The 18,294-nt window shown below is 41.1% G+C and overlaps 1 protein-coding gene across 1 annotated transcript in view; it reads left to right on the top strand.

Annotated features, from left to right (window-relative positions):
• Positions 1-7,854: 7,854 nt before the first annotated feature.
• LOC114922442 (zinc finger protein RFP-like) overlaps positions 7,855-18,294 on the top strand; it is a 12,713-nt gene continuing 2,273 nt past the window's right edge. Inside the window, exons 1-4 of the mRNA XM_029283806.1 lie at positions 7,855-7,926; positions 14,012-14,245; positions 16,042-16,064; positions 17,302-17,414. Coding sequence (XP_029139639.1) covers positions 7,855-7,926; positions 14,012-14,245; positions 16,042-16,064; positions 17,302-17,414 — 442 coding nt within the window. The remainder of the gene's footprint in view (positions 7,927-14,011; positions 14,246-16,041; positions 16,065-17,301; positions 17,415-18,294) is intronic.

The raw sequence follows: 18,294 nt of genomic DNA, 5'->3' as shown, positions 1-18,294 counted from the left end.
TTATTATTATTATTATTATTATTATTATTATTATTATTATTATTATTATTATTATTATTATTATTATTATTATGAAGGCCACTTTCAAATATGTTGCTAGAAAACTGGAGGGACGTGTTCAGGTTCTTGGCAGGAGTCAAGATTGTTTATCTAAGGGCATCGCTGGTATTTTCATGTTTATGTGCAGCAGTTGCTGCTTTTTCTTTCCTGCTTAAGGGACTGCACAGCATCAAAGAATGAATCACACTTGTAAAAACTGCTCATTTTGGAAATATAGAGAAAGGAACTCCAAGGGGGTTTTCTTTTAAATTTAAATATTTTAAGTAACATGTTTGGAATTGTGGGAGGCTTAAAAACACACACACAAATCACTTATGCCTGTTTCACTGGGAGACCATGCAGCCTCCTTTAGAGGAACATCTTTGTGCTGGACCAGCCAGTTAGCTTAAGAACTGTATTAGAGTGTTTAGCATTTACAGGGTTAATGTTGTAGCATTGAGAGAACTATGTTAGAGTATTTAGCATTTAAAGGGTTAAAACGCTGTTTCCTTAAGAGATGGCTTATGGGCAATGTAGTTTTAGCTGCTAGTTAATGTTATAGCTTATCTAGTTAAGTGGGAGGAGTTTCAAAGTTTTTGACTGTACTTCCTGGCTTTGTGCCATTGTATCATCTCTCTGCATGGATCCCGGCCACCAGGCCAGAAGCTCCGTGCCAACATGTAATTTTACACAGGATGGAGGAATCCATTATTTCTTTACCTATGGGAATGGACAATATCCTAATGATTCAGATGTATCTTCTGCAAAGTAAATCTCTGCTAAGGATTCCTGGATAATAAATATTGTTTTAAAACCGTTCTCGTTGAGTTTATGCTGTCCAGACCAGAACTACAAGGCATCAAGTGTGCAATAGCGTAACTGGCTTACAGAGAAGCAAACTGCTTTCTTTGACCCTCACCAGCCTGTATTGAATCCATTAAGGGTGATTTGTATTAGAGAATATAGTTTTGCTTTGAAATTCTCGTCAGACCTTCGGCATCTATCACTTTTATTTTGCTTTTATTTCTGCTTTCTGGTCTGTCATTATGCTGGGAGGGGGAGGATGGCCCTTTACTTTCAAGTGGGGAATCTGTGTTTCCTCCACTTTGTTCTTTACCCCTTTGATGCCTCTGGGTGTGAATGGAAGAAGGAATATGTCATAGGTCATCTGCCTTATCTCCACTCCGATGGGAGGAAGCTGAGAGGGAATCAAAACCCCAGGAACTACACCTGGGAACTGCACTTATCACTTCAGTTCCCATAACAACTTTGCACCTGGGGATTGGTGAAATCAAACTGGACATTTGGCCATTGAGGTGGGGCTTGTAAGGGAAGGTTTAAATGTAATGTTTTGCACAGGAAAACTTTAGATCTTGCTTTGCTCTCTTGCTATACTATCTCTCAATAAAGGTTCCTTTTGAGACAATGCCTGTTTCAAGAGTTTTGCTTTCTTGGGAAGACTAGTCTAGGCAGGACAGTACATTAAGCAAGACCTTACACTGTCCTTTTTGCAACAGCTGTTCCTGATGTTTTTTCTGAGTTTGGTCATACTTTCCACAGGATTCAGTGTTAAGATCCTCACCAGACTGTATTGAATCCATTAAGGGTGATTTTTATTAGATTTGAAACCCTCTGTCCTTCATGCAACAGCTGTTCCTGAGGTTCTTTCTGAGTTTGGTCACTTTTTCCACATGATTCAATGTTAAGATCAGGATATTTTCTTTTGGATAAAGATAACTTGCTTATATTTAGATCCAGGACTTTAGATCCAGGATTTAATTTAATATGATAAGACTGAGTCACTACATCAAAGGTCTTTTTTTTCAGAAAGTCCCTCTTTCCCTTTATTGCTGTTAAGTATTCAGAGTTTGAAACTGCAATCTCATGAAGCCAATAAGCATTGCTTGGATACTAACTAACTCTTGTCACTTTTAAGACAATTTCCCAGGAGGCTTTTTTTGACAAGGGCAGCAGATGAATAGAGCAGCTGCCTCAAGGGAAAGAGCTACTAAAGCTAGAGAGCCTGGACTTTAATTCCTTACTGTAGAAATCAATTGCTGGCTCACACCCTCCATTTGCAAGATCCACTCCAGTACATCCAATTTGTTTAATGAAAGCCCAAGATACTTGTTAACATGATTGCTATTATTATTTTCATCACAATTCCTCTTCTGAAATCCTTTGAGATGGTCATTTTATTTGATGGTTGGATATCTTGTGTATTGCCTGCACACAAGAGTTCATTTTCTGTAACATCTTCTAATCAGTATTTTCATACAAAGGAAGTGCAGATAAAGTTAAGTCTTATCTCGGAGGATAAGACTTAATTGTATACCATTTCTTTCAGGATCTGGGGAAATAAAACTAATAATGGGTGTTTAGAAATAATAAGAGCGCTTTAATAAAAATGTATTTGCATTTCATCATTGTAACTCTGTTACAGCTGCATTTGCTGGTCTGTGACAGTAATAAAGATGTTACAATTGCCCATTGGAAGGTTGTTTCCATAATAAATTACATACACCCCTGGCCACTCACCCGGCAGAAAATAGAACTCCATTTTGTGCTCCCCAATTTAGTGACCCCCTCAATGAATCACCTTCCCATCATTGCCAATTAAAATGACTTTGCTGTCTGTAAACAAGAGAGGTTGTCCCACATGTGAGTGCACTTGGGAAACTCTGATCCAGATTGTGAGAGAAATACAAACTACCATTGAGGTATTTAAGGAAACAATCTGAGGTTTTGTTGGTCTATATTTACCTATCATCTTGGTGTAACAGTGAAAGTTTTGAACTTGGATTGGAAGACCCAAGTTTTAATCTCCTCCCCACCATGGAAGGTGGGGGGGGGGGAAGGGAATAACAAAATAACAGAGTTGAAAGGGACCTTGGAGGTCTTCTAGTCCAACCCCCAGCTCAGGCAGGAAACCCTATACCATTTCAGATAAATAGTTGTCCAGTCTCTTCTTAAAAACTTCTAGTGTTGGAGCATTCACAACTTCTGGAGGCAGGTTGTTCCACTGATTAATTGTTCTGTCAGGAAATTTCTCCTTAGTTTTTGGTTGGTTCTCTCCTTGATTAGTTTCCACCCATTGCTCCTTATCTTGCTTTCAGGTGCTTTGGAGACTAGGTTGACCCCCTCTTCTTTGCAGCAGCCTGGGACATTGTAAGGAAATATTAACATGGTGGTGTAGGAGTGGGGAGATCCTGGTTTTAGTCCTCCCTTAAATACAGAAACTGGATGGGGACTTTGGGCCAGTTCTTTTCTTCAGCCCTAGACTGAATAATTGAGAGAGAAAAAACCCCTATCAATGTGTCAACTATCAATGAGCTGGATTATGGTCCACACTTTCAATGAACAGGCCTTCATTCAATACTGGATTGATTCAGGCCAATTCAACTCTATAGATACAAAGTGACTGAAGGATTTTAAATATTTACATATTCCACCCTTCAAAATACTGCCTTGCAAATCCCAGTTGAAAGGTTTACAATCAAAAACATTAAATGTCACTAATAATTGTTGCTAAAGCAGTAAATCACAAATAAAAAAATGGAAAAGTTCCAAGGTTTATATTCACACAATTTAACATGAAAACCATTCTAAATTATCACACACATTTTTATGTATATGTTCTGTTCTCAGGATAATGTATCCCCAACTGAGTAAAGGGAATCGGGTGCCTCGTGAAAGTGACACAATTACCATTTTTTAAATTGTTCATTTTAAATTTTTGTCCACTGCTCCTCAGAACAAAGTTGCAGTAAAGGTTTCCTAGATAGCAAATGAAGCTGTTACTCCCTTGCACTAATCCAGATATACTCTTATGTTTCCCATCAGAACCGCTACTTAAGAGAAGCAAAATAAAAGCACCTACACTTATCTTATGAATCATCCCACGCTATTTGTAACGTTTTAAAATCTACTGTATGCAAAAGCTGCATGCAAAAACTCCCCGCCATCACGTCCACCCATCATGCGAACTTTCGCAAAACCGAAAGAAGCGGAGCGTCTGTCAAAAGAAAGGCAAGGCTCTCCTCAGCACGTGCTACCAATTTCAGCCAATCATAATTGTCCTTGGCTCAATTATCTTGTTGAAGCCCCAATCCCATTCGGCGTGGACGAGATAAGGTGGGTGGGGCCAGACGCAGCAGAGCTTTTCGGGAATGGTAGTTTAATGTTCTTTTTCCTATAAAGGCAGGGAAAAGGACTTTTAAAGTAGGGAGAAAGAGCGCCGCCTTGTAGGTTTGTGATGTTTGTCTGTACGCGCGTCTCCCCTTTGATGATCTGAAAACCTGATTTATAAAGCTGGGTGGCTTCATAAAAAGCTATTTTTTTAAAAAAAACAAAAAACCGAGAAGTGTTCAATTTGACTCTTTCTGTTTTGGTTCTGTTTCCTTTAGTATCTCTAGCTCTAGTCTAAGGAATTAATGCATTAAATCAGGTGTAGTCAACCTTGGCTCTTTTATGACTCGTGGACTTCAATTCCCAGAATTCCTGAGTCAGCTTAGCTGGCTCAGGAATTCTGGGAGTTGAAGTCCACGAGTCATAAAAGAGCCAAGGTTGACTACTCCTGCTTTAAATCAATGTCCTCCCAAGATGCTTGCAGAAATTATTCCTGTTGCTATTGCTGAAGAGATGTTAGTTTGTGTTTCAAGGGAACTAACTGTACTGGCATGAGAAAGTTCGGGCTTCGTTTCTGCTATTTCTAGGGAGACCTAAAATTTGAGACAGTTTATTTATTAGTACCCCCTCCTTTATTTTGCAAATAACTCGAGATGGTAAAATATATCCAACACACCTTCCTCCTCTTATTTTCCCCACATCAACAAGCCTCTGAGGTGGGTTGGGCTGAGAGGGAGTGAAAAATCACCCAGCTGATTTTCATGACTAAGGCAGGACTAGAACTCAGAGTCTCCTGCTTTCTAGACCAAGCTGGTTGAATTAAATTTGGTTTTGTTTTGGTTTCTTTGTTTTTGCTTTATTTTATTGTATTTTATTTTATTTTATCCTGCCTTTATTATTTTTTTCAAAAAACCCTCAATCCTAGATGCAGTCCTATTAACGTTGAGCTCAAAAGGAGAATATATTCTTAACTCCTCTTGGTGGTGGCTGCTTGAATTGCAAAAATCTAAATGCTACTTAGGAATACCAACTGAAAGATGCCTAATAGGACTGAGATGATTTAGTAGATTTTAATCACTTTGATTTGTGTTACTCATGGATCAAATGAAGAGAAAACTAAGGGTTGACTGCTTTATCAAATAATACGCATGGCATGTTTGGGTGTTTTGTGAATGGTTGCTGTTTACAGATAAGGCAAACTGCAGTGCCTGTGTTTAATTGACCTTATTTTTACAGATTACTAATTTCACCTCCCAAAAGGAAGGTGTGTGGTGGTGGGGAGGTAAATTTAGTTAGCATCGTTTCTAACTAACCATTTTGATTAAAAGGTAACACACACACACACACACTAATACTTCATGGATTTGATGAAATGGAATAGGTTCCCAAAAGTGACACTATCACATAATTGGTCTTTAAGACACTACAAAATCTTATTTTTGCTGTAAGGAGAACAAAACATAACTTTGTGAACTCTATTGTTTTCTGAAATTATGTGATACTGTTACTCAAGCTAGTAATAAACTAGCTTCTCTGGGTTTGTGGCAGGGAGGTTGATAAATGGAAGCCTTCAATGCATGTGAGTGAATTTTACATACATACAGAAACTTGTGAACCTTCAAGTTTTGGAGGAGGAATAAACAAGGGGCAACTTTCAAAATGGGGATTTTCCAAATTGATTTATTGAAAAGTCATAGAGCAAATGCTAGTTGCTTATTGACAGGGAAGTATGAAAAAAAAGGAAACAGCATTTTGGAAAAGTGTGGCTGTCTGGAATCAAGGTATTGATGATCTATCTCCTCCCCAATTTATATAGCTGTGTAGATAATGTAGAGATTGTAGGAAGGGAACCACAATAATCTTTTGTAGCAAAACATCTGAAGGATTCTGAGAGCAACTTTTCTGCTTATTTAGCATAGAACAAAATAACAGAGTGGGAAAAGACCTTAGAGGTTTTCTAGTCCAGGGCTTTTCAACCTTTTCACTCATTGTACCACTTTTAGGATATGGCAACATCCGAGTACCACCAGTGGCCTAGCAAGGTGTCAAAAACTTGATGACCAAAAAAAAAAGGAAAAAAGTGATAAAGTACAGGTAGTCCTCGACTTACAACAGTTCGCTTAGTGACTGTTCGAAGTTACAATGGCACTGAAAAAAGTGCCCCCCAAGCCACAGCCGAGCAAGACACCTACCTGCCCACCCGGTGGCGCTCTTCCTCCTGCCCGAGGTTTTCATTGTTGTGAGCATTTCTGTTGAGGATTGGCAGTGGGGGTGGGGTGGGGGGATGTTTGGTTTTTATTCCCCTCATCTGCTGGGTGGTTGCAGCAAGTTTTGGTCACTTCACATGACCCTGGGACACTGTGACCATCATAAATATGAATCAGTTGCCAAGCATCTGAATGTAAATCACAAGACCCTGGAGAGGCTGCAACATTCCAGCTGATCAGCGCTTTTTCTGGGCTCAGCAGAAGCACCAGGATCAGCGCTGAGCTCCAGCTGGACTCTGGCGCTGATCCTGACGCTTTCACTGAGCCCTGACAGCCCCGAAGAAGCGCTGATCCTGGCGCTTCCACTGAGCCCTGACAGCCCCGAAGAAGTGCTGATCCTGGCGCTTCCGCTGAGCCCTGACAGCCCTGCAGCTCCAGCCATCTCTCACTCAGGCTTGTGCGGTGCTGCCACCAGTTCAGCTCATTCCCCTTCCCCACTACCACTTTTCTAGGATGGTCGCATTCCACCTGCCAGGTGCCAATGTGCCACAGGTGGTACCCGTACCACTGGCTGAAAAACCCTGTTCTAGTCCACCCACCTGCTCAAGCAGGGGGCCCTATACTATTTCAGAGAAATGGTTGTCCAGTCTCTTCTTAAAAACCTCCAGTGATGGAGCACCCACAACTTCTGGAGGCCAGCCATTCCATTGATTAATTGTTCTCACAGTCAAGAAATTCCTCCTTATTTCTTGATTGCTTCTCTTCTTCCTAAGTTTCTATTTGTTGCTTCTTGTTCTGCCTTCAGGTGCTTTGGGTTGTTGGGTTATTCTAGCAGTGGGAGAGGCCTAACGCTTGGCTCTCTTTCTTTTGAAGCCAATGGTTGGCATTCCATCAAAACACTGAAAATGTTACTAATATATTTTGATTGGGACATCACATATTCTAGGGATGAGGGATGAGCTTTCCAGTGGCGATTGTAATATGCTGATCCTAGATCCTTTCTCTTCCGTACCAGGAACTGTTCTTTTTCTGCAGCTCCAGAGGACAGGATATTGCTATTAACTCCTTCAGCTATTGCCTTTTGCCACCCCAGTGAAGAAGCTGAATTAGCCTTTCCTGTTCCTGTGGAAGAGCCATGGACCTGCAACACATTGTAAAGAAGCTGCAGCGGGAACTAACATGTTCCATTTGTGTCAAGAGTTTCTTAAATCCGACAACGCTTGCCTGCGGGCACAATTTCTGCCATGCCTGCATTGTGAGTTACTGGGGACAATTTCCCCTTGAGATTGCTTGCCCTCAGTGTCAGGAGAAAATTCCTCGGCTGAACTTTATACCAAACGGGCAGCTGGCGAATATTACAAAACTGGTCGAAGAGTTGAGCGTTGATATAAAACAAATCACAGAAGAGGGCCATGTGTGTAAGGACCACCCTCCGGCTCTCAAGGCTTTCTGCAGGGATGAGCTCGTCCTCTTCTGTTCGATGTGTGATATATCACACGAGCATCTGGCTCATGACGTTGTCCCTGTGGCTGAGGCTGCTGAAGAGTACAAGGTGGGAACCTTTGGCACAAGCTGTTCATGTCAGCTCCCAAGATGCAACTGGACTTCCTTGTTTTTCTTTGAAGACGTTTCGCTTCTCATCCAAGAAGCTTCTTTGGCTTTGACTGGATGGCGGGCAGTGTAAGGATTTATACCAGTGGTGGGATTCAGCTGGTTCACACCGGTTCGGGAGAACCGATAGCTAAATTTACCTGAATTTGGAGAACTGGCTGGTTTCCAGAAATCCAGTCTAGGCCTCGGAGGCCTGGAGGAGTCCTCCCAGGCCTAGAACAGCCCACCGGAAGTGTGTGGATGCCACTTCTGGAAGTCCGTTCTAGGCATTGGAGGCCTGGAGTCGTCCTCCGAGGCCTAGAACAACCCACTGGAAATGTGTGGATGCCATTTCCAGAAGTCCGTTCTATGCATTGGAGGCCCAGCCTGCATCAAATATGAGAATCGGTTGTTTAGGTATTTGAATCCCACTACTAATTTATATTCCTTGCAGACAGCTGGTCATTTGCATTCTTTTAAGGAGTCGTTGAGGTCACTTGGAGGTTTATCTGTGTCCTCAGAATCACCTGAGTAGTGTGAATAGGTGTGAAGCCTTGGCTGTAGGATGTTTTCTGCCCTGTGTCCCTTTGCTGTTGAAGATAGGCGGAGGCTATTGCGGATGAAACTGTGATGTCTGAATCTCAAACTGAAGCACAAATGTTCCTGTAGTCTGCAACAATGAAGGGACACAGGGCGGAAAAACATCCTGCAGCCAAGAAGGCTCCACACACATTTGCACTACTCAGATAATTCTGAGGACACAGGTAAACCTCCAAATGGCCCCAACAACTCTATAAAAGAATGCAAATGACCAGCTGTTTGCAAGGAGTATAAATCCTTCCATTCCCTCCACTATCCAGTCAGAGCTGAAGAAGCTTCTTGGATGAGAAGCAAAACATCTTCAAAGAAAAACAAAGTCCAGTTGCCTCCTGAAAAAAAGCACTTTTGGGACAATCATATCTGGATGACTAAGAATCTCCACAGATGTCCATGTCAGGTGTTTGAGGTAGGCTAGACAAGAAAGACAAACCATGATGATTAACACTATCTTTATTGTGAGAATATAGAATCTTGCAAGTCTGGAAGTATTTCTCCTTTCTTTTGCTTTTATTTTCAGAAAATTAGGAATGGTTCCTTTTGAAATGCTTCCCATGGCTTTTTTTTTTAATACTGTGGGGTGATATTCCTTTTGCTTGATGATTATCTAGATTGTATCTCTTCCTTCTGTCTCTCAAGGTCATTCTCACATGACATTGCATCCAAGAGTAAAGGTATTCCTTGATTTACGACCACCATTGAGCCCAAAATTTCTGTTGCTAAGTGAAACATTTGTTAAATGAGTTTTGCCCCATTTGATGATCTTTCTTGCCACAGTTGTTAAGTGAATCACTGCAGTTAAGTTAGTAACATGGTTGTTAAGTGACTCTGGCTTCCCCATTGACTTTGCTTGTCAGAAGATTGCAAAAGATGATCACATGACCCTGTGACACCGCAACCATCACAAATATGAGTCAGTTGCCAAATATTTTAATTTTGATCACATGATTCTGCACTGATTCTAAGGGTGAAAAATGGTCATGTCATTTTTTCAGTGCCATTGTACTTCTGAATGGTCACTAAATGAACGTCGCTAATTCAAGGACTACTTGAATCTCTTCCTTCTGTCTCCCAAGGTCCTTCACACAGATCATTACATTCCAGAGTACAAGGTGGGAATCTGTGGGCAGAAAGTGTACAAACACAGAAGGGGGGAACTTATAGCACTATGGCATTGGGAAAAATAGTTGCTTCTTTCCTTTTTTAAAAACAAAAGCAGAACAGGGAGAAAATCTGCAAAAAAAGATGAAAGCAATGAGACAGGCAGTTTGCCAATGCTATCTGATTTATTTGTACATGTTGCTTAAGATTTAAACCCATATTTTGGCCACTGTTGACCAATTGATTTTTCCTTGAAATAAAGATAGTTTATTGGAAACCATCTATATATAGGTAAAAGATATGTGATCAATTTGATTATCAAATGGGGAATTTGAACTGGGAAAAAGGTGTAATTTGAAAAAATAGACCAATTTCAAAGTACTTCTGAAATAATAATTCAGAATAGTAAGTTTGTTTCTTCTAGATTTGAAATAGTTATCATTTTATTTATTAGATGTTATTTATTTCTTAGTAATAGAACACCTTTTCCCAACTATATGGTTTGTGTTGGAAGTGAACAATTGAAGCTCCCATGAATCACAAAAGTTTTACATGACCCTTCCTCAGCCAGCATTGGCTGTGCTGGTTGACTTGATGGGAGATGGAATTTAATGCAATGAAATGTCTTCAGCGTGAAAAATTCTGAAATGAAGCTTTCAGGCCAAGACAGAAAATTGTCAATCTTGGTTTTTCTCTCTTTTCACTTTATGCCAGCAACCATTTTGAGGGAAATGGATAATCACACTCCTGTGCAAAATACATACACATTTATTCTACAAATGAGTGGAAGAGACCAGTTTGTGAGTTTAGGTCTTCACAAGTAGGGAGGATGTTGTGTTTGCAAACATTGTGCCAGTGATTTGTGAATAAAGCAACTATGGCTTATTTCACAAACTTATGCTTGCGGTTTTCCTACTTGTGCAACATTTAACTTCAGAGACAGAACCCAAAGGTGATTTTTCAAGAGGCAACCGCACTTTCTTTTTTTCCCCCTTGAAGACATTTTGCTTCTCACCCAGGAAGCTTCTTCAGATTGAGGAACTGAACTGAAGAAGCTTCTTGGATGAGAAGTGAAATGTCTTCAACGAAAAAGGGAAAAAAAAGTCCAGTTGCTTCTTGAAAAAGCATCTTTGGGACAACTAAGACCTGGATGACTGAGAATCTCCATCGCCATTTAGAGTCAGAACTTAAAGAGGAGGTGAAGTGAGATGGAGGAAAAAGAGTCAGAGAACAGAGACTGTTGCAATCTTTGATTATATCCTCCTCCTATTTGGTGATTATCTTGTGATCATATCCTCCTAGTATTCAATGATTATTTCAATATCTTTTTTTCTTCTAGGGCCATTTGTTAAGTGTTATGGGGACTTTAGAAAGTGAGAAAGAAAAGATTTCAAAATATCACTCAGAAGAAGGAACCCAAGCTGTGGCCCTAATTGTAAGTGTTACTAAGAAAAGGCTTTTCTTTTTAATGTTGTTTGGAATACTTACCTAAAATAGTTTAGTCTTCTCCAAGGATATTTTTGCAAAGTTTCCCTTGAGTTTGATTCCTGGAGACTACATGGGCAGTTCCATATTGTTTTCAACCATATGGAAGTATTTTGCCATGGTTGTTTGCCAAGATGAGATTTTAAAAATGATTATTTTCCAATCTACAACCATTGGATTCTTTAGTGTTCTTCCAGCCAAGGTGCTTTTTCATGAGGCAACTGGACTTTCTTTGTTTTTCCTTGAAGATGTTTCGCTTCTCATCTAAGAAGATTCTTCAGTTCAGTTCAATTCAGTTCTTCAGAACTGAAGAAACCTCTTAGATGAGAAGTGAAGCATCTTCAAGGAAAAACAAAGTCCAGTTGCCTCATGAAAAAGCAAACATGATTAAGAATCTCCAGAAACATTCCATCCAAATTCTAACTAGGTGCAAACCTGCTTAGTTTTTTTTTAAGATTAGTAAGACTGACGGTGCTACTGTCTGCTGGGAAATTTTCTGTAAAATGTGATGTGTTTGAAAAGCCACTAAGGCTAAACGAGGAGTAGATAACCTTTGGAAGGCTGGTAGCATATTAGGGATGTTAAGTATGCCATAAATGCCCCATAAAAAGATTGCCATAAGCTGTGTTGCCAACCACTACTTCCTGAGTGCAAATATTCCATGATGCTTGTCAGCCTTGCAAGGTAGTCCAGACAGAAGGCACACCCAGATGACCTAACTCTACTTTATTATAAATTTACATTAATAAAATCTTGCAAGTCTGAAAATACAATTCTCCCCCATCACCTTCACAACCTACGAAAGGAGGGCGGGCCTCTTCTGAGATATTTGCCACACCCACATTCCTTCTGTGGGCTAAGTTGCCTCTTTTCCAACTGTTCCATTGGTTGTACCTTTTTCCATGTTTCCCAAGGTCTTTTCCATGCACCGTCACAATGCTTTATCCACTCCTGCATATCTTTGCCTCTTCTTTTTCTTGATAGGTAAGGATCCTTCCAGACATAGCAATGGATGGTGCTCAGAACACATTTTAATGTTCTGTGAGTGCCCTTGAGGGGCCTAGAGACATTCTTACAAAAAACGTTTTAAGGGTCCAAATCAAATTATGGGAGGAAATATAAATGATAATGCTTGAAAGGCCACATTTCTGTGGATGAATGTCTGTAGCAGGAAGCAAGTAATTGTCAGCCTTTCCTCCTAGTGATGTGGACTAGAAGCAGTTTATCTAGAGCAGGGGTCCCTAACCTGTGGGCCACGGCCTATTGGCCACTGGGCCGCATGAGTGGCTGGCTGGTGCGTGCATGCACATGGCCCCACTCCCATGAGTGTCACTGTGAGTGTTGCAGGTGTTTGTGGCCCATTTGTGTGTCGCCGTAAGTGTTGCAGACATTCACGGCCCCAATCGCGTGAACAATGGGTTCTCATGCATTCACGGCCCCAGTCGCGTGAACAATGCGCACTCATGCATTCAACCATCTGTTCTTTCCCTCCTCCCCCTGCCCTGGGCCACCAGCCCAGAAAGGTTGGGGAACTCTGATCTAGAGAGCATGTCTTTTCTGAATAGTGACTTTTATTAGAAGGAAGGTAAAGTTTATAACACGAATTGTAGCAAATACAGGTAATATTCGACTTACGACCAAAATTGATCCCATCTGTTGCTAAGCAAGACGGTTATTAAGTAAATTTTGCCACGTTTTACGACCTTCCTTGCCACAGCTGTTAAGTGAATGACTGCAGTTGTTGAATTAGCAACGTGGTTGTTAAGTGAAATCTGGCTTACCTATTGACTTTGTTTGTCAGAAGGCCACAAAAAGTGATCACATAACCTCGGGACATTGTAACTGTCATAAATATGAATCAGTTGCCAAGCATCTGAATTTTGATCACATGACCATGGGAATGCTGTAACGGTTGTAAGAATGAAAAACAGTCATAAGTCACTTTCTAAAGTGCCGTTGTAACTTTGAACAGTCACTAAATGAACTGTTGTAAGTCAAGGACTACCTATACCAGTGATGGCGAACCTTTTAGAGACCGAGTGCCCAAACTACAACCCAAAACCCACTTATTTATCACCCGGTGCCAGGTGGGCATGGCCCACTGGGTGGGCCTGGCTGTGGTGCTCATGGCAGACTGGGCGGGTGTGGCCAAGGTGGGCGTGATCACCTCGATGTTGCTCGTGGGGAGGGACACCCGTGGGGGCTGGGCAGAGTTGGGGGAAATCCAGGGGCTCTCTGGCAGGTGGGGCAGTGGGCAGTAGGCTCGTCCTGAGGGGTGAGGCAAGGCGAGGCAGGGCGGGGGAGCCATTATCGCAGGGCAAGGCAGGGGCCGGGGCGGCTGCTGCCTGACACCATCGGCCCCTGCACACAGAGGCCAGTGAGCGCATGGGTGTTGGGATGCATCCAGCCATGTGGACCTTGGCGAGTTAGCAGGCGGCTGGTTAAAGAGGGATGGTTGCCATCTCCGGGGCATGGCACGTGTGCCCACAGAGAGGGCCCTGAGTGCCGCCTCTGGCACGTGTGCCATAGGTTCGTCACCACTGACCTATGCTGTTTTCAAATGAGAAATCTATTGGCACTTTGATCTGCTTTCTTACACTCTCACTTCAAAGGAGAGGTGTATATTTTGTGAATTTGCATCTCTTGTTTAACTGATGCTTTATCTTATGAGAAGTTAGTTATTCTCACAGTGGCAACATGCCCATCAAGACATTTGTGAGACAAATGTCACAAAGTATGTACTTTGCACAGTTTACATGATGATATCCTTGATATCATTGTGGCACCTAAGTGGTGTCTTTGTCTGACACTGAATGCCTTTTCTTAAGCAAGCATCTTTTCCTCTTTCCATTTGTTGCTTGCAGGAACAAATAGAACAAGAGAGACAATTGGTTATAACTGAATTTAATTCAATACGCCAATTTTTGGAAGAACAAGAGAACTTTCTGCTGCTTAAAGTTATGGAAACCTTAGAGAAGGGAATGTTCTGGAAAAAGACTAAACATGCAGCCATCTTCTTCCGGGAAGTCTCAACTTTTGATGATCTTATCCAGGGACTCAAGGAGAAGTGCCAACAATCAGCAGTTGAGCTTCTGCAGGTAAGATATTCCAAACTTGGGGTAAAGACATCTGAGAGAACAGCTTCCCCTAAAATAGATCTGCCTGACTGCTGTAATTCTCCTTGAAGGCCTTCCTGATTCTGCAATAGCCTTCCGCTATTCATTTGCAATTCGCTAAGACATTTTTGTTTTGTTTTCATCACAAAACAATCTGGGTTTGTTTTCTCTTGAGTTCCTTTGCTCTGAAACCTGTAGTTACTGCAGTTATCCTGCTAATGCTGTTTTTTTCTATGCTGTCTCTTGATGGCTTTCCTTGATATTAAGAGCAAGGCATATAGCAGGCTTTAAATCCATGATTCCAACCTATGGTCCGAGAAATACTGATGGACTGTGGGAGTGTGTCCTTGGGGTACATCCCTTAAACCCTAATCAACCTTAGTGCAATCCAGGACGTATGAAGGACATTCGGTTACAAAAAGCTATTGAGGCTTTCCCCCCACTTGGACTTAACTGTGGCACAATCATGCTCTAATAGCTCCTATTTTTATGCTTTGTCCTCATGATGCTGCCCTCATCTCATTCTCAACCATTGGAGAGACAGATGCAGGGCTTCCTTAGCTGTTAAAATAGCATGTTCCCCCTTATTCTGACACCATCCAAGAGCAGCCTCAAGGTGTATAGAATCTGCCAAGATTTTTCACTAATATTCTATAAAGGGAGAAACAGATAACCCAGAATAGAAGGAGAATAGTCATCAGCAAAGAGGGCAGACAATTTCATGGGTATATCTTTCTGCTGAAGAATGAATGGAGGGCCATTCAACTTTTTCCATGAGAAAAGGTCCATGGAAGTGGCTAAGACAATATTTCTTGGAGAAGTTATAGAAGACTTCTGCATCTAGGACGGGACTATCTTGGCTTGGACAGGGTGTGCATTGAGTGCCCCAATATGTCATCTGTCCAGTGTATAGATTAGGATACAGTCTAACTGTCAATGCTGTTAACATTGGATGTTCTTGCTTTGACAACAGATGGAAATGTAGCCATCTTTTCTCTATCGCTTTTAGATGCTGGGAGGGGGAATATGGATGAGAATCCAGCTAGTCATAACAATAATAACTCAGCCGTGGGAACCCAAGGTTATTAGGTCCAGAGTTGATAGAAATTTGGCGGGCAGGAGAGATGGGGAGAAAGCCTGTGCTTCAAGTTAATTGGGGAATGTGATTTATGACAGTTAATTGGAGGAGGGAATTGCGCTTTGCTACTTTGTGCCAGGGGAGGGGAATTCAGTTTTTGGTTTCAACTATGTAGCGCCGATACTTTATTTCTCAAATAAAAGGGAAAACAATGCCTCGAACTTCTTTTGAAGAGATTCATCTGTCGGAACCATGACACTAACTTTGATTTTCTCAATTGGACAAGAAAAGAGTAGAGTAAAATGAGAAAAGCAGAGTCATGCTAGAGTTGAGCTATCATTCTTTATGCAATTATATGTGACTGGAGAAGTTGACATCATCACGTCCCTCCAAGCAGAATCTGTATAAATGGGAGGATCTGTAAATTGCTGATAAATGCCTGTTTTGCATACTCAACTGTCTCCTTTGAGTCAACTGCTTCAAGATGTGTGAATTCTCAGAATCCCCTAAGCAGCATTGCTGATGTTGAGAATTCTAGGATATGAAATTCCATATATCTGGAGAGGACAAAGGCTGGGGAAAGTTGATATAAAACAATACAATGGTAACATTTCTAGATATTATTCCAGTCTGGGATTTGAGAGGAATTTTTAGTATGAACAATCACCTAATTCCTTTCCACTTTCTTTCTCTCTTCTAGGATGTGGAAAGCACTCTTAAGAGGTAAGCTGACTTGCCCCTAAATTGGAATTGTGGATGCAAGGAGAATGGCTAGGCACAGAGGACAGTATTTTTTTTATGTGTGTTATTAGTGCAAATTAGTGGAATAATAGAAACCATTTTTTTTGTTGATGCTCCAATTGTTGATGCTCCAATTGAGACCTTTAAAAAAGAAATTGTGAAATCATGGATTCCATGATTTTTTTGTTTTGACATGTCAAAAATAAAAACAAGTGTATTTGATTATCACTGTAAAATATTTGCATCATAATTTTTTTAGATAATCTAATACAAATTGTATTGCATTATTCAAGCCCAGTTACTTTAATAGAGTTAAGTTACCAATCTTCAGTGATGATCTTAAGAGAAGTCAACAAGAATTATCATTATACTGTAGATAGCTAAAATATATGCATTGGGGTTCACTTTGCATGTGGTTCTGGTTAAAAATAAAATCTTGAGGGACTTTGGACTTCCTGAGTATTCTTCATACTAGTTTTCTTCCTTCTAGTTTTCCTGCTTTTTTGTTTTTGCCTAGGATTACTAGATTTTCTCTTGGTTTCTCTTATCTGCTTCATTTTAGATCACCATTCTTTGGCAGAATGGTGGAATGCAAATTCCATAAACAAAATAGGCCCATTACGTAGACTACCAAGTCTCATGTGATTTCTCAAAGGAAAAAGAGTAGTCAGCTGGAACTATTCACCCAAATGTGGGATCATGGATCAGAATTTGGGGTGGGGATGGGCATATCTTTTGAGTCTGGGATCACATTTTGTCTTCATATCTTACCTGGTTGATATGACTTTACTGGAGTGATTGAAGCCTGATCCTTGGAAGAAGGATAGTTGAAGAGTTAATATGGATGCCTTGAGCCTTGTAGAGTATTTACCCCTTAAATACCCTTTTTTAGCTCATATTTAAGGTTGGGTGGTTTTAAAAGGCCCTAACATTCTCATCAAACAATTGATAATTGTAGTCCCCATACTTCAGGAAAGACTCTGGGAATCATAGTTTGGGGGCTGGCTCTTTTAAAATATATTTTTGATCACCTATACTTTCAATTGCAACCTATTCACTTCCCTCCTTTCATCTACCATGGAGCAGAGAACAATGTTCCTTTTTCATGTCGGTCTACTGGGAAGTTTTGGATCTGAGGATGTTCAACACTATAAAAATAGATCTTGTCTCAGATTTTTCCATTCCTCCAAAGATGACCCATTGGTTTATTTCTTCTTAGGTGCAAGAATACACTTATGAATCCAGTAACGCTTCCTCCCTGGATGAAATTGGGAGTCTGGGATTTATTTGACTTCAATGCCTTTCTAGGAACTACCATGAAACAATTCAAAGGTAAGAAAAGGACTGAAACAAAACACAAAAATTGATGATGGAGAGATGCTGAGTGAGAAGTCGGTGTAGGTAAATGCTGGAGCCATTGAAAAACTAGAAGGGCCTGATCAGTAAGGTATTTAAAGGCTACTTGAGAAGAAAGTTTTAATTATCTGAGGAAGTTGAATCAGTTACAATGGCTTAATCAGCTTTCATTTCAGAACTCTGCTATCAAAGTTATTAAGTGGGAATAAGATTGGAATGAGTGGTCTTGGGGGAAGGCTGGAGAGGTAGCAAGGATTTCTTTCAGACTGAGATCCACATAATGCCTTTAAGAGACCCACTGACATTAAAAAAACAATTAAAATAGAGTGTTTGCTTTTATGAAGAAAAATCTGGATTCAATTCTTGGCATCTCCAGGAATTATTGGGAAGGACTTCTTTTCCTGAAACTTTCAAGAGGAAGATATCTTAGGGAGCTGCTTAATATTTGAATTACACAATTTGAAAATGTTTTGCATCTGAAACTAAGTCTGCAGGCAATTTCAAATTCTGCTGACGAATTTCAAAGCAATATGTACCGTATATACTTGAGTATAGGTCGACCCGAATATAAGCCGAGGGACCGATTTTCCCACAAAGAACTGGGAAAAATTGGTGACCTGCTTATAAGCCGAGGGGGCATTTTGGCTGTTCCTCCCTGGCCGTCTCGGCCTCCCTAGCCCTGTCGGTGAGCGCCCATCAGGGCGCAGCGTCGCCAGGCCTCCCCCCTTCGCGCGAGGCGTCTGGCGTTCCCCCTCGCGCTTGGCTGCGGCGGCCCGGGGTATTCCGTCCCGGCCTTGACATGCAGCGCCGCAGGGAACGGAAGGTAAGGGGGGAGGGCCGTACCTGGAGCATCACA

This window comes from Protobothrops mucrosquamatus, unplaced genomic scaffold (genome assembly GCF_001527695.2).
Source record: "Protobothrops mucrosquamatus isolate PMUCROS unplaced genomic scaffold, P.Mucros_1.0 scaffold_84, whole genome shotgun sequence".
Taxonomy (NCBI): domain Eukaryota; kingdom Metazoa; phylum Chordata; class Lepidosauria; order Squamata; family Viperidae; genus Protobothrops; species Protobothrops mucrosquamatus.
The sequence above is the reverse complement of the archived record's forward strand: the minus strand, read 5'-3'. Positions and strand labels throughout refer to the sequence as shown.